The sequence below is a fragment of the Diabrotica virgifera genome, chromosome 3 (assembly GCF_917563875.1).
Source record: "Diabrotica virgifera virgifera chromosome 3, PGI_DIABVI_V3a".
Lineage (NCBI taxonomy): Eukaryota > Metazoa > Arthropoda > Insecta > Coleoptera > Chrysomelidae > Diabrotica > Diabrotica virgifera.
In genome coordinates this window covers 94,057,042-94,074,374 of record NC_065445.1, presented here as the reverse complement: position 1 = coordinate 94,074,374, position 17,333 = coordinate 94,057,042, and the positions used below count along the sequence as shown (strand labels likewise).

Genomic DNA, 17,333 nt, shown 5'->3' with positions numbered 1-17,333 from the left:
CCATCTTCATAATTGCCACTAAGCAGTTCTTCAAAATGTTGCGCCCATCTGTTTAGTATCTGTTCCTTGTTACTAATTATAGAGCCGTCCCTATCTTTACAGGCTATTATTCTGGGTTTGAAGTCTTTTCTGCAGCTATTCATCTGTTGGTAGAATTTTCGTATGTCTTTTCCATTGTGGTAGTTAACAATTTCATTTAGAGGGTGTTCGTATTGTTCTTTCTTTTTTCTTCTGAACATTCTCTTTTCTTCCCTTCTACGATTTTCATAATCTTCGAGAGTTGATCTCGTTCTGCGCTGCTGGAGTCTCTTATATGCTTCATTTTTTTGTTGATTAATATGTCTACACTCTTCGTCGAACCAATCCTCATTTTTTCTGGTCTTGATAGGTTTTAATACAGTGTCAGCCGCTGTGTGCATGGCTTCTTTACATTTAGTCCAATGCTCTTCTATACTTAAATTTTCACCGATGTTTGGTAATGTTTCTTTTAAGATTTTCATGTAATTAGCTCTAGCAGTTTCAGATTTTAGCACCTCAGTATTATATTTTGTGGATTTTGTGCTGTGACCTTTTTTTGTGTTAGATATGCGTGCTCTGAGCTTTGATTTTATAAGGTAGTGGTCGGTAGAGTGATTGCTGCAATCATCCATCTCCAATTAAAGCTACGATTTGGGTTGTTTGTTCTGACGTTAAAATACTCATGCTTTTGTAAGAACGCACCTCCTCAATAAAAATAAGGCAGGCGTAGTGCACAGATCAAATTCTAGAACAAAATTGTCCAAAATAAATATTCTCTTTTATCAACGTTTTGTTCACTTTTTTTTTGTTGGCCAAAACAAGCTTTAACTTGAAATGTTATGGGTTTATAGACACCTAAAGGAGACCATAGATAAGTGTTATAACATTCTGCTAAACATTAAAAATTACTTTTAAACTGTTTTTTGTTTTAAAAATTATGCGATATTTTTTGTGATTAGTGTATTATAATAATACATTTGCACCAGTCTTTCAAAAAAGTCACCAGGACTGTTCAACAGAGCTAGGCAGGATAATTATACCGAAAACATGAAAAAGTTCAGAATTACAGAAGTCTGTTAACACGTTGACGGACATTGCGTCAAATGTATAAGTAAGTGTTGTGACACTATATATGTATTTTGAAAACTAGACTACTTAGGGAAATTGCTGAATTTATTTTAGCTCTTATTAGACCAGGAAGGATCTGTTTTTAGGTGGATGTGAGAGGTGGCATTCAGATTTTTGCGGATAAAGTTAGGTGATAGCTCGTTAATAATAATTGACTTACGCTCCTTCTCAAATCGCCGCCGCCTACGAAAAGTATAACTCCGAAAAATGCCGTTAAGAGTAGAACTTTCAATGAACGCCGCGAAAACTATTATTTTCGATTAAACGATTGTGAAAATTATAATGACTAATAAAGTGTTAGCGAAAAAATTATTTTTTGAGCAGTATCGGCAAAAAACATCATTTCTGTTTGTGGGTCCACGAAAATTACAATTAGTCAAAAGTTTTCAGAAATAATTGTTTTCGTCAGCAGAAACACAAACAGAAAGGGAAATAATTGTTTTCCTCGGCATGTATTATGAACTATATCTTTTCATTATAAATATTTTGAGTTATAATTTTCGCGGACACGCATATAAAAAAAATTGTAAGCGCCAATAATACTTATCAAAGAGTTATTATTTTCACTGGAAATGTATTATCAATCACATTAATCATAGGTACCAGCGAAATATGCCCGGAACATTAATAAAAAAAATAAAATATTTAAAAATTTTAAAAAATTTCTTTTTTTTTTCTACTTTCTTTGCTTATAACTTTAAAACGATTCATTTTGGAACAAAGTCGTATAGGAAAAAAACAAAGATAATTAAATTTTCTATCAGATACGATTGGTTAAAAATGTCTTAATTTAACATCCTTACTGCAAAATAGCAATAGATATAAAATAAGGGGGCAAAACAAGCCTGTCCTTAAGGTGATACAGTAGCGATCAACAGGTAGCCAAAACGCGTTCCAAGATTGCGGCTGTAATTTTGAATATTTGGCACACGTATTCGTAATATAATAAAGAATGGCGGTACAGAGCCCAATTTGAAAAATATATTAATATGTGGAAATTACTCTGTAATTAAATACAATATTAAAAAACGAGCCTGTACCGCCATTAAGAAGAACAAAAAAATACACTTTCTTCAAATAAACTTTTTTATCCGATGCCTAGATTTTGTGTCATTTTGGAACCACTAATGAAATAAAAAATTTTAGTAGTTCCAAAATGACACAAAATCTAGGTATCGGATAAAAAAGTTTATTTGAAGAAAGTGCATTTTTTTGTTCTTCTTAATGGCGGTACAGGCTCGTTTTTTAATATTGTATTTAATTACAGAGTAATTTCCACATATTAATATATTTTTCAAATTGGGCTCTGTACCGCCATTCTTTATTATATTACGAATACGTGTGCCAAATATCTCGAAAAAATATTCAAAATTACAGCCGCAATCTTGGAACGCGTTTTCGTTACCTGTTGATCGCTACTGTTTCCTCTTAAGCAATGTTTTTCCATCACTTAGGTTACACTTGGAACCTTCCTAATTCGCTTAGAAAATTTTTGTAATGTGCTAAAACCATCCACCAAATTTCATTAAAATTAACTTACTAGATTTTGCATAATCATTTTGCAATCTAAACTTTTTTTTAAAAATTGAAAATTTTTAAAATCTTGCACAACAAAAACTAGAACATACAAAGATTTGTCATTTTTTTACATATAAAGAAGCAATCCACCTATCTAATGCACTTTACAGAATTGAAATCGGATTATTTAAGCAGCCTCAGCAATGTTTTAAAGTTATAAACAATTTTTTGGCTTATAAACAAATTAGTGCTGTGTCCAGGAGGGGGTGCTACGGGCTCCTTTATTTAGATAGACTTACCCAAGTTTTTTTATGTATTTTGACCCGTAGAACACGAATTTTTTGGGTAACAGTTGATCCGGATGTCGATAAGATTGTTATAAACAAAGAACTTGAGGAATTACATAACATCGATTTTTCGCAAAATAACACATTTTTTTGTATTTCTTGGGTAATTCTAAGCAAAAATGTTCTTACAAGTTTTTTCGTAGGATGTATAGTTTTCGAGATAAACGCGGTGGAACATTCAAAAAATCGAAAAATTGCAATTTTTGAACTAGAGTAACTTTTGATTAAAAAATAAAATAGCAATTCTGCTGACAGCATTTGAAAGTTTAAGTCAAATTATACCGGTTTTAATTATTTGCATTGCTAAAAATTAGTTTTTTTTATTATTAAACAAAGCTATTTGTTTATAAGCCAAAAAATTGTTTATAATTTTAAAACCTTGCTGAGGCCCCTTAAATGATCCGATTTTAATTCTGTAAAGTGTATTAGATAGGTAGAGCACCTCTTTATATGTAAAAAAAATTAGCCAACTTCTAAATGGTCTACTTTTTGTTCAGAAATAGTTTAAAAAAATTGAACTTTTTAAAACATTTACATTGCAAATTTATTATGCAAAATCTATTAGGTCGATTTTAATGAAATTTGGTAGACCATTTAAGTAAGTTATAAGAATTTTCTAAGCGAATTACTAAGGTTCTAAGTGCCACCAAAGTGGTTAAGAAACATTGAATAACAACAGGCGTATTTTGCCCCCTTATTTTGTATTTATTTCTATATTGCAGAAAAAGTAATACCTTAAGACATTTTTGACCAGTCGTATATCATACAAAATTGAATTATCTTTATTTTATTTCTGTACGACTTTGTTCCAAAACGAACCGTTTTAAAGTTATAAGCAAAGAAAGCAGAAAAAAATCGATGTTTTTCGAAATTTTTGAATATTATAATTTTTTTATCAATGTTCAGGGCATATTTGAGAAGGAGCATAAGTCAATTATTATTACTGAAGGTGTCACCTAACTTTATCTGCAAAAATCCGAATGCCACCTCTCACATCCAAAAATACACGTTTTTTACAGATTAGTCCTGGTCTATACAGGGTGTCCCAGACTAAATTACCCACGGTATATCTCTTAAACGAATAGAGATTTTCGAATGGGACAAAAAGTGGTCTATTCTACTTGTAATACACTTTAATATGGCGTAGAAAAAATCATCCCCTAAATATTCATCCCTTAATTACAACCCCTAACTTTATTTTTTTTAATAGCACCCTGTATATTTTTTTATAGTTTTGGATGTGGTCTTTTATCATCTATTCAACACATTTTTTGAAAATAAAATCGGTTTGTAAATAACCAAGAAACTATCAGTTTATTTTTGTTAATTGTGTGTCCCAGACTAATTTACCCAGGCTATATTTCTTAAACGAATAGAGATTTTCGAATAGGACAAAAACTGATCTATTTCATTTGTAATACACTTTCATATGGCGTAGAAAAAATTCATCTCCTAAATATTCATCCCTAACTTATAGGGTGCTATTTAAAAAAATAAAGTTAGGGGCTGTAACTAAGGGATGAATATTTAGGGGATAATTTTTTTTCTACGCCATATTAAAGTGTATTATAAATGCAATAGATCAGTTTTTGTCCCATTCGAAAATCTCTATTCGTTTAAGAAATATAGTCTGGATAAATTAGTCTGGGACACATAATTAACAAAACTAAACTGATATTTTCTTGGTTATTTGCGAACTGATTTTATTTTCAAAAAATGTGTTGAATAGACGATAGAAGACCTCATCCAAAACAATAAAAAAATATACAGGGTGCTATTAAAAAAATTAAAGTTAGGGGTTGTAACTAAGGGATGAATATTTAGGGGATGATTTTTTTCTACGCCATATTAAAGTATATTACAAGTAGAAGAGACCACTTTTTGTCCCATTCAAAAATCTCTATTAGTTTAAGAGATATAGCGTGGGTAAATTAGTCTGGGACACCCTGTATAGTTTATGGAAACAATGAGATTTTTAACATTATTTTTGTAAACATGTGGACGACGACCATGGACATTGTGGCACATTTAATACGCATCTGCAGATCTAATGTGACATTTTCTGACACCGACTTTTTGTCACAACTCGTTATTTTAAAAATGTCTATAGACGTTCTGTCCGTCAACGTGTTAAACAATGAAGAAAACAATATCCACTATATTTTGATGCAATTAAGAAAAGCATTTAATAGCAAAAACTGCTTACCTAATGGTGCGGTATCCTTCAAATATATGTCCTTTCTTGTTTCTTCAGGATTATCTGCATTTCTATAAGTTTCCAAATCATCATATCGTGTTAGTTTTTCTTCATCTTCAAATAGTTCTGTAATATGAAAATTTGAAGAATTTTGATCTTTTGTTTTGCTGCTATTTCTACTACTGTCTTCTTTTGATCTTTTCTGGTCTTCTTTACGGTCACTACTATGACTTCTTTTCTTAGATTTATGAGCTTTTCTGTCATCCTTTGTGTCTTTATCTTTACTGCTGGACTTGTGTTTGTATTTTGGAGATTTGTCATGCTTGTCATCTAAAAAGCAATGTAAATATAAGTAACAAGCATTATTGTAACAAATAATCATAATGCAATCCATTTAAAAGTTTAATCAGTGAGTATATTTTCAAAGGTTGAATTTGGTTGTTGTCACTATAATCCAATATAGTAGAGGAGGAAAGTATGCTAAATTGGCAGTTACTCAGGCGTTATGGGGACCTATTGGGTTGTAAAGATTAGGTCCTAAAACCAAAAAAAGTTAAGTTATCCATAAAGTGGGGAACTTTCCATTTTTTAATTTAATTTTCCATTTCCAACAATCGTTTTTCCCGATTATACCGCCATCTATCCATAATTCGAAAAAAATGTCTCAAATAAAAGTTACTTATTTTTACGTAAAAAATCCAAATCTGCAATAAAAAATGGGGGCTCCTATTTAAGATTTTAAAGTAAACCCCACTCCACTTCCGTGGAGGATCGTGTTTGGTGCCATTCGATAGATTTTGAATACCAACATATGCTAAAATATTGAATACATGTATTTTTCAGTTTTTCGATCTGATGTTCATTTCGCAAAATATCGCGGGGTTAGTATTTAAAATTTTAAATTTACCCCTACCCCCACCCCCCTCCGCTAAGGGTCGTGTTTGATATCATTTGATAGATTTTTGAAAAATGTTGTATTTTTTAGTTTTTCGATCTGACATCGCTTTTTTTTGTAAAACTTTGTGACTTGCCCATTTTCTTACGCCCTTAAGCGAACTCCCTTGTATTAAGAGCCAATATATGGTAGAGGTGCATTTACAGGGTAAAAGGTTTCTCCCCATGTGATAATCTGACGTGCTCGAGAAACTGCAAAAATCCCCGCTTGGGCTCCCCTACCAATAATTTGGTGAGTTAAAAATAAACTTTATCACAAGTTGTAAAAGTAAAATAAGGTACCTAAATGAGCAGACTATTAAAAAAGTCACAATTATTGATAAAAAAACTACATATTTCTACTTTACACTAATTTGAGTTTTTATATAATAATAATTGTTAATTTGCTATTGTTCTGAAGCTATTTTCTTGTGGCACATTAAGAGGGTAGATCAGCACATCATCCAGATGGAGAACGCATTCCAATATTGCAGCTTTAATTTTGAATATTTTGTCGAGATATTTGGCACATAATATGGATATAACATAACTTTAGACGCCATAATTAAGACTTGCAAACTCAATGGGACGATCACCAACAATTCAGTTCAGATAGTAGCATATGCTGATGACCTAGCGGTGCTGGCGAGAGACAAAAGAACCTTAGATGACATAACCAGACAAATTGAAAAGGAAGCGGTGAAAAGAGGCTTAACAATAAATGAAGAGAGGAAACTAAAAAACTTAAACTTAACTAAATACATGAAAATGGAGAGGAAAAACAAAGATACAGAGGAAAGGAATATAAAAATCGGGAATTATAATTTTGAAATAGTCAGTAATTTTCAATACCTAGGAGTCACAATTAACAACAAAAATGAAAGAAATATAGAAATCACCAACAGAATACAAGCGGGTCATAGAGCATATTATAAATACAAAAGTATTTTAAAAAACAAAAAAATCAGCAGGGTTACGAAAATCCGAGTATACAGAACAGCCATTCGAACAGTGGTGATATATGGAGCAAAAATCATGAGCCTAACAAAGAGGGAAGAAGAAATGTTAAAAATATTTGAAAGAACAATGGTACGAAGAATTTATGGACCAAAGAAAACAGTGCACGGAGATTATGAAAGGCTCTTGAATTTAGAAATAATAATAAGAGACATAGAAATAATAAAACATAGAAATATAAATAATAAGACATAGAAATAATAATAAGAGACATACTATAGTTTATTTTTTAACCAGGAGGAGTAAACTAAAAAGACAGATTCCTAAAGGAATCTAAAAAAAATTTCTCAGGCAACTAAAAAGGCAGAATTTATGGACCAAAGAAAACAGTGCACGGAGATTATGAAAGGCTCTTGAATTTAGAAATAATAAGAGACAGAAATAATAAGACATAGACATAATAAGACATAGAAATAATAAGACATAGAAATAATAATAAGAGACATACTATAGTTTATTTTTTAACCAGGAGGAGTAAACTAAAAAGACAGATTCACACCCAAGAAAGTCACTAGTGTAATAACCAAATACATCTTCTTTTTTGGTTGATCTAGTCCAACTAGTCTAGTCTCAACGGTAATCCATAAATATTATATTAAATTAATACGTCGCTAAAGAGTTCCAAAAACAACTGCTTTTTATATAAAAGCAGACTAACAATCTAAAAATTAAATGAATAACACAGAAAACACAAAAATCGTCGATATAACTTAATTAACCTATGAAATGTCACTAATGTCAAAATTTAATAAATGTCATTAGTGTCCAAATTTTATAACAATGGAGTAAACTTGCCTGCGGTTGGACCAATTACAAACGAGCAATACAGCGCAGTAAATTTGAATCACTCCTCTTGGTTAAAAAATAAACAATAGGAGGCGAGGATATAGTGAAAGCTATAAAAACCCAGTGACTACGGTGGTATGGACACTTAAGAAGAATGGGAGAAGGAAAGTTACAATGTGGAACCCAAATATAACAAGGGCGAAAGGAAGACCAAAAAGTAGGTGGGAAGATCAGGTATTGGAGGACATAAAAAGATTAAAAGTGCCAAGATGGAGACAGAAAATACAGGACCGGGATATATGGAGGGAAATAACAGATGACGCTAAGAGGAACCCTAGATTAGACTAGTTAACTGGAGAGAAGAAAGAAAGTGGAGTGACTCACCACAATAAATGAGTCAATGAGCTCAATAAGAATGACTCCAACTCCACACGGAGTGTATAGCCTGTATATATATATTAAAACAATTTATTAAGCTACTTCAAATGTAGCTGTAATTCTGCACCAAAATTTTAAATTCTATTTATTTTATAACGTCAAGTTTTATAATATAATCCGTGATCGGAACAGTAGCCACTTTCTGTCACTTGCTGTTGCGTGGAATAGATTTCCGACTTATTTCGTATGCTTTAAATGATGATTGCAGGGCACTCTGTTGTCCTGAGACTGAGAAATCGGTCTCGAAGGCGGAGGAACCAAGACAGTGGTCAACGGCATCAGGATGCAGAAGGCAACGGGAAACCACTGCATTAAATATCCAAATGGATTCCCTTGTAAAAAACCATTAATGGCAATGTTCAAAACGAAAAATTCCGGAGTAAAATGTTCCCCAATCGGATCTCCGGGGGGAACAGTGGCGAACGAAGTCGTGAAACTTAAAAATAAAGTTATGAGAATAGCTACTTGGAATGCAAGAAGCTTGTATGCAGCCGGGAAATTAATAAACGTAACAACAGAAATGGAAAGACTACATGTGAAAATACTTGGTATCAGCGACGTACAGTGGAAAGGATCCGGCAAATGTCCAACTAGAAACGGCATGGTCTACTATTCGGGAACTGATGATACAAACCACCGTTATGGCGTCGGAATAATAGTCGAAAGGGAAGTCAACAAATCGGTACTAAGTTTTACCCCATATTCAGAACGAATCATAGCAACCCAACTAAAGTCGAACAAAGGAAAAATTAACATTATTCAAGTCTATGCACCGACAGCAGAGAAAGAGGATGAGGAAATAGAAGAATTCTACAACAACATTCTGGAATAGACCAAAAAAGAAGAAGTCACCGTAATCATGGGCGATTTCAACGCTAAAGTTGGTAAGATGGATGCACTGGTGAATTTGGACTTGGACAACGAAACGACCGAGGTGAACGTCTCGTACAATTTTGCCAAAAAAAAAAGAATTTGTAGTAATGAACACAATGTTCAGATTACCAAACCGTAGATTGTACACGTGTACAACACCAAGGGATAATGCAGACAACATCGTCAGGAATCAAATCGATTATATACTAATCAGAAGCCGGTTTAAAAACTCCATCACGTCTACAAAAACCTATCCAGGCACTGATATAGAATCGGATCACAATCCGGTGGTGGCTGTAGTAAATATAAGATTCAAGAAACTACAGAAAAATGCAGCTAAACAAAAGATAGATGTTAAGCAACTGAAAGACGCAACTATACTAGAAAGGACAAGAGAACAGGTAAACAACAATCTTCGAAACCTCGCTGCAAAAAATAGGAACACAGGCAATGTAGAGGACAAATCGATGGAGATAGAAAAGGCCCTTATGACAGCTGGTGAAGGCTCCTTAGCTCCAAGCAAAATTAAGAAAAAGGAATGGATGACAAACGAAATTTTGTACCTCATGGAGGAAAGGCGAAGAAATAAAACCAACAAGACAAAATACAAAGAAGTGAACCGTGAGATTAAGAGAAAAATTAGAGAAGCCAAAGAGAAGTGGGTTCTGGAAAACTGCAAGGAAATAGAAGAATATGAAGGAAAGTACGATAGCTTTAACATGCATAAAAAGATAAAGCAAATAACAGGTAAAAAAGTGAAACAAGCATCCATCGTAAAGGACAAAAAAAGGTAAAATAATTACAGATTTAAATGAAAAACTGGCAAGATGGACAGAATACATTGAAGAACTTTTTGCAGACGAAAGACCAGAAATAGCAGTGGCAGAACCTACAGACGACACAGCAGGGCCTGAAATCCTAAAAAGCGAGATAGAATATGCTATAAGGAACACAAAAGGGGGTAAAGCTGCAGGACCAGATGAAATTCCTGTAGAATTGTTGAAACTTATAGACGACGACACACTTGAAATAATGGTGAACCTCTTTAACACAATTTATAGAACAGGCATCATACCAAAGAAATGGCTCTCCTCTACTTTTGTCACAATCCCGAAGACGAATAACGCCAGAGAGTGTTCAGACCACAGAACTATAGCATTGATGAGCCACACACTAAAAGTATTTTTAAAAATAATTCACAAAAGAATATTTAATAAATTAGAAGAGGACATAAGCGCCACACAGTTTGGATTCAGAAGTGGCCTGAAAACACGGGAAGCTTTGTTTGGTCTGAGTGTGTTAATGCAAAGATGTTTGGATGTAAACCAAGACCTCTACGTAGGTTTCATAGATTTTGAGAAGGCCTTCGATAAAGTCAGACACCAAAAGCTGTATGAAATCCTAAGAAGCAAAAACATCGACAGTTGCAACATTAACATCATATCCAGGTTATACTGGGGACAAACAGCAAAAATCAGCTGTATGAAATCCTAAGAAGCAAAAACATCGACAGTTGCAACATTAACATCATATCCAGGTTATACTGGGGACAAACAGCAAAAATCAAGGTTGATAATGAGTTAACCGAAGAAATTGAGATTCGTCGAGGTGTGCGTCAGGGTTGTGTGCTTTCTCCACTACTATTCAATATATATAGCGAAACAATATGTCAGGAAGCGCTCCTAGAGCAAAACATTGGTATGAACATTAACGGAGAGTTAATAATTAACAAAATACGATACGCTGATGACACGCTAATAGTAACAGATAATCTAGCAAATTTACAGTATTTGATGGAAAACATAAACACTCATACCAATAAGTATGGTCTAAAACTGAACATCAAAAAGACTAAATTCATGATTGTTACAAAGAAGCTATACACCAATATGAATTTAACCATAAATAATCATCCAGTTGAAAGAGTTACGTTCTACAAATATTTAGGGGTTTGTTTCACTGATACTAATGACCAGACAAGAGAAATCAAGAGGCAAACAATCGTTTGTCAAAATGAAAAAGTTCCTATGCAGCCGGGACATAAATATAAACTTAAGAACGAGAATGTTAAGGTGCTATGCTTTCTCCGTTCTGCTGTACGGCATGGAAGCTTGGACTCTGAAAAAGATAAACATCAAAAACATTGAGGCATTCGAGATGTGGTGTTACAGAAGATGGGGAAGGAATGCGAAGTCATAAAAACCATACAAACGAAAAAAACTGGAGTATCTAGGCCACATAATGAGAGGAGAAAAGTACTCACTGCTTAGACTCATAATCCAAGGAAAAATCTCGGGAAAGAGAAATGTGGAACGTAGGAGGATTTCCTGGTTGCGAAATTTAAGGGAGTGGTATGGGTGCAGTTCAATACAGTTGTTCAGAGCTGCAGCCAACAAAGTTAAGATTGCTGTGATGGTAGCCAACCTCCGATAGGAGACGGTACTGCAAGAAGAAGAAATGATGATGTACGGGTAAAGAATCATGGACTCAAGTGTAGTTGATAATAAACATTAATCAACAAGAATAATACAGTATATAATAAAAAAAGGCAAAGATAAAACTTTTATTATTAACCCTCCAGTACCCACGTTTCATAAAGTTACATGAGTCGACACACTCCAGTACCTAATGCCGCACATACAAAAAACAGTATTAGATGTTAAAAATATCAAAAATTTGTTAGAATAACAAAAGAGAAGCGTTATTTTTAACATTTTATTGTATGACTTTAACATAATGTAACAACTCAGGCGCAAAATAAAAAAACGAGTAGTCAATCTTACAATGTAATCTGAACAAAGAAAACGTTTACTAAAAAAAAATTCACAAACATCCCAAAAGTAAAATAGCTAGAAAAAAGACATCTCACGAGCGCAGAAGTCTCTTGGCATGAGCAGAGGCACGAGGCGAGTGCCGCAAATCAAGCGAGGGAGAAATATGTCATTTTCTCACGTGTTATACACTGTACTTTTTCTATGGATGCGTTTTTGTCAAGAGTTCAAACTTCATAATTAAATAATTTAGGTGCTTTTAGGTATATTATATGCCTAAATTGAAATAAAATAGATATACACATATTATGTAGGTATTTAATATTCTTAATATTTATATATTTTATTTATTTAAAATTATAATTCAGAGTTATATCGCCGCCGCCTACGAAAACTATAACTCCGAAAAATGCCGTTAAGAGTATAACTTTCAATGAACGCCGCGAAAAATATTATTTTCGATTATATGATCATGAAAATTATAATTCCTAAAGTGTTAGCGAAAAAAAAATATTTTTTGATGATTATCAGCAAAAAACATAATTTCTGTTTAAGGGTCCACAAAAATTATATTTACTAAAAAGTTCTCATTGAAAATAATTATTTTCTATGGATGCTATACAATGTGCAACTTCCCTCACTACTAACATACATTCAAAACGAACAATTTCTCAGGCAGTGAGAAAAGTCGGCCATTGCAGTGAGAAATATTTTTTCTGACGGGTTCACCGCCGGTTTACATACATACGATCGCCATTTCCATGCTAACATGCACAATACAAACACAATTATTTTTGTCAAAACTTGTCAAAACTTATCAAAAATTACTTTTAAGACTGTTCAATTGTGAATTATAATTTTAAATAAATAAATTATATAAATATTAAGAATATTGAATACCTATGTGTATATACATATGTATTTTATTTCAATTTAGGCATATAATATACCTAAAAGCACCTAAATTATTTAATTTTGAAGTTTGAACTCTTGACAAAAACGCATCCATAGAAAAAGTACAGTGTACAACACGAAAGAAAATAACATATTTCTCTCTCGCTTGATTTGCGCCACTCGCCTCGTGCCTCGGCTCGTGCCAACAAACTTCTGCGCTCGTGAGAAATATGTCTTTTTTCTCTCTTGTTGTACAATATACTATTCTTCGATCAATAACATTGAAAAAAATTATTTCTAATTCTGTATTCATGAAGATTATAACTCCTAATAATACGCTGTGAAAAGTATGATCCTGTGTGTGTGTGTGTGTGTGTGTGTGTGTGTGTGTGTGTGTGTGTGTGTGTGTGTGTGTGTGTGTGTGTGTGTGTGTGTGTGTGTGTGTGTGTGTGTGTGTGTGTGTGTGTGTGTGTGTGTGTGTGTGTGTGTGTGTGTGTGTGTGTGTGTGTGTGTGTGTGTGTGTGTGTGTGTGTGTGTGTGTGTGTGTGTGTGTGTGTGTGTGTGTGTGTGTGTGTGTGTGTGTGTGTGTGTGTGTGTGTGTGTGTGTGTGTGTGTGTGTGTGTGTGTGTGTGTGTGTGTGTGTGTGTGTGTGTGTGTGTGTGTGTGTGTGTGTGTGTGTGTGTGTGTGTGTGTGTGTGTGTGTGTGTGTGTGTGTGTGTGTGTGTGTGTGTGTGTGTGTGTGTGTGTGTGTGTGTGTGTGTGTGTGTGTGTGTGTGTGTGTGTGTGTGTGTGTGTGTGTGTGTGTGTGTGTGTGTGTGTGTGTGTGTGTGTGTGTGTGTGTGTGTGTGTGTGTGTGTGTGTGTGTGTGTGTGTGTGTGTGTGTGTGTGTGTGTGTGTGTGTGTGTGTGTGTGTGTGTGTGTGTGTGTGTGTGTGTGTGTGTGTGTGTGTGTGTGTGTGTGTGTGTGTGTGTGTGTGTGTGTGTGTGTGTGTGTGTGTGTGTGTGTGTGTGTGTGTGTGTGTGTGTGTGTGTGTGTGTGTGTGTGTGTGTGTGTGTGTGTGTGTGTGTGTGTGTGTGTGTGTGTGTGTGTGTGTGTGTGTGTGTGTGTGTGTGTGTGTGTGTGTGTGTGTGTGTGTGTGTGTGTGTGTGTGTGTGTGTGTGTGTGTGTGTGTGTGTGTGTGTGTGTGTGTGTGTGTGTGTGTGTGTGTGTGTGTGTGTGTGTGTGTGTGTGTGTGTGTGTGTGTGTGTGTGTGTGTGTGTGTGTGTGTGTGTGTGTGTGTGTGTGTGTGTGTGTGTGTGTGTGTGTGTGTGTGTGTGTGTGTGTGTGTGTGTGTGTGTGTGTGTGTGTGTGTGTGTGTGTGTGTGTGTGTGTGTGTGTGTGTGTGTGTGTGTGTGTGTGTGTGTGTGTGTGTGTGTGTGTGTGTGTGTGTGTGTGTGTGTGTGTGTGTGTGTGTGTGTGTGTGTGTGTGTGTGTGTGTGTGTGTGTGTGTGTGTGTGTGTGTGTGTGTGTGTGTGTGTGTGTGTGTGTGTGTGTGTGTGTGTGTGTGTGTGTGTGTGTGTGTGTGTGTGTGTGTGTGTGTGTGTGTGTGTGTGTGTGTGTGTGTGTGTGTGTGTGTGTGTGTGTGTGTGTGTGTGTGTGTGTGTGTGTGTGTGTGTGTGTGTGTGTGTGTGTGTGTGTGTGTGTGTGTGTGTGTGGTGTGTGTGTGTGTGTGTGTGGTGTGTGTGGTGTGTGTGTGTGTGTGTGTGTGTGTGTGTGTGTGTGTGTGTGTGTGTGTGTGTGTGTGTGTGTGTGTGTGTGTGTGTGTGTGTGTGTGTGTGTGTGTGTGTGTGTGTGTGTGTGTGTGTGTGTGTGTGTGTGTGTGTGTGTGTGTGTGTGTGTGTGTGTGTGTGTGTGTGTGTGTGTGTGTGTGTGTGTGTGTGTGTGTGTGTGTGTGTGTGTGTGTGTGTGTGTGTGTGTGTGTGTGTGTGTGTGTGTGTGTGTGTGTGTGTGTGTGTGTGTGTGTGTGTGTGTGTGTGTGTGTGTGTGTGTGTGTGTGTTTGTGTTTTATTGGCACTGGTTTAAGCAACCAACTGGCCAGTCAATGTGTTTTGAATTCTCTCTTTTACAAAATATATGCTTATTATCTAAATTTAAAACTATTAGGTACCACTACTAAGTTTTTACTCTGTTTTTTTTTTATGTTTTTTTTTATTATATTTTTTACAACTTTTTTCATTATTTTTGTTACTATATTTTTTATTTTTTTATTATATTTTTTATTTTTTTTTATTTAGTTTTTTTTTCTTTTGTTTTTTATGTATTTTTTTACTACGCTAAGACCTAAACCCGATTCAACACCTCGGAGATTTAGATCTTCTTAGTAACTTTTTATTTTATTTCATTATTATTTTTTTTATATATATAAAAAGTAAAATCCTGAATGACAGAGCGAAAAATATTTTTTCTGTTCTATACTTTTTAAGACCATAACTTCTAATACGGTGCGGCGATAAGAAAAAGTTCACAATAATTACCTGTAAAAAGAATTATTTCTGATTATGTTTCCACGAAAATTAATATTACTAAAAATTTCTCGGCCAAAATAATTACTCTTCGATGAATGACAGCAAAAAAAATCATTTTTATTTCTATGTTTGCAAAGATTATGAATCCTAATAATGGGCGGCGATAAGAATAATCAGAAATAAGCGACGGCAAATTTTATTTTCGTAGCTACTCTACTGGAAAATAATTTTATAATGATAGAATTGTTCCAAAAGATGGCATAACCCAGACATCCAAAGTGAAAGTTATCCTCCTACACCAAATTGTTCTATATGGTCCACATAATGTTCAGAAAAAAGTCACACCATTTTGAGCGTCGGGTTTGGGGGGGAGAGGGGGGAGAAATCAGTAAATTCGTAGTTTTTACGTTTTTCGTCAATATTTCTAAAACTGTGCGGTTTAGCATGAATAACCCTCTATACAAAAATGTTCTACATTAAATTTGAAATTAAAAAGGTCCTATGCATAATCCTTCTAAAATTAACAGTTCCAAAGTTACGAAGGTAGTATTGTATACTTGGTCCAAAAAAAGGCCTAACCCAGACATCCAAAATAAAAATTTTCCTCTTACACCAAATTGTTCTATATGGTCCACATATTGTTCAGTAAAAAGTTACACCATTTTGAGAGTCCGGTTTGGGGGGAGATGGGGGAGAAGTCGGTAAATTAGTAGTTTTTTTACATTTATCGTCAATATTTCTAAAACTATACTTTAGCGTAAACAATGTTCTATACAAAAATGTTTTACATAAAATTTAAAACAAAAAAGGTTCTATACATAATTGTTATAAAATCAACGGTTCCAGAGTTACGGAGGGTGAAATGTGGAGGTTTTCGATACTTTTTATATTTTTTTGGGCAATTGATGATAATTTTGGGAGGTGAAGTTGACGTTTGGTAACACTGAAATAGCAAATTTGATTTATAAAAAACAAAACTTTTAAAGAAAATCAGTAGGGAATTGCCCAACAAATATAAAAAACATCGAAAACCTCCACTTTTCACCCTCCGTAACTCTGGAACTGTTGATTTTATAACAATTATGCGTCAGACCTTTTTTGTTTTAAATTTTATGTAGAACATTTTTGTATAGAACATTGTTTACGCTAAAGCATAGTTTTAGAAATATTGACGAAAAACGTAAAAAAACTACTAATTTACCGATTTCTCCCCCATCTCCCCCCCAAACCGGACGCTCAAAATGGTGTAACTTTTTACTGAACAATATGTGGACCATATAGAACAATTTGGTGTTGGAGGAAAACTTTTACTTTGGATTTTTAGGTTAGGCCTTTTTTTGGACCAATTATACTATACTACCTCAGTAACTTTGAAACCGTTCATTTTAGAAGGATTACTCATAGGGCCTTTTTTATTTCAAATTTAATGTAGAACATTTTTGTATAGAAGGTTGTTCATGCTAAATCGTATAGTTTTAAAAATATTTACGAATTTACCGATTTCTCCCCCCCCCCAAACCCGACGCTCAAAATGGTGTGACCATATAGAATAATTTGGTGTTGGAGGATAACTTTCACTTTGGATGTCTGGGTTTGGGTCTAGTTATGCCATACTATTTTTGTTTAATGTAGATCTTCGATGAGTTATTTTTTTCGCAAGAACAGAAACGTAAATAATTATATTCGTCGTCATCTATTAAGAACTAGATGTTTTCGTCATACATATTTTGGGAGTTATGATCTTCGTGGATGTACAGATAAAAAGAATTATTTTTTGTGGACAACCTTGTACATAATAGCCGCAGGTAGTATTTTAAAGACAGTCACTCGCACATATCTACATAGATAGTGGTGTGTACGAAAGAATATTAATAAAATTATTAAAACTTTAAAATGCGGCACGGAGTAC

The 17,333-nt window shown here is 34.3% G+C and overlaps 1 protein-coding gene across 1 annotated transcript in view; it reads right to left on the bottom strand.

Annotated features, from left to right (window-relative positions):
* LOC126881942 (ATP-dependent DNA helicase Q5-like) overlaps positions 1-17,333 on the bottom strand; it is a 94,808-nt gene that overhangs the window by 18,494 nt on the left and 58,981 nt on the right. Inside the window, exon 11 of the mRNA XM_050646679.1 lies at positions 5,218-5,538. Within this exon, the coding sequence (XP_050502636.1) occupies positions 5,218-5,538 (321 nt within the window). The remainder of the gene's footprint in view (positions 1-5,217; positions 5,539-17,333) is intronic.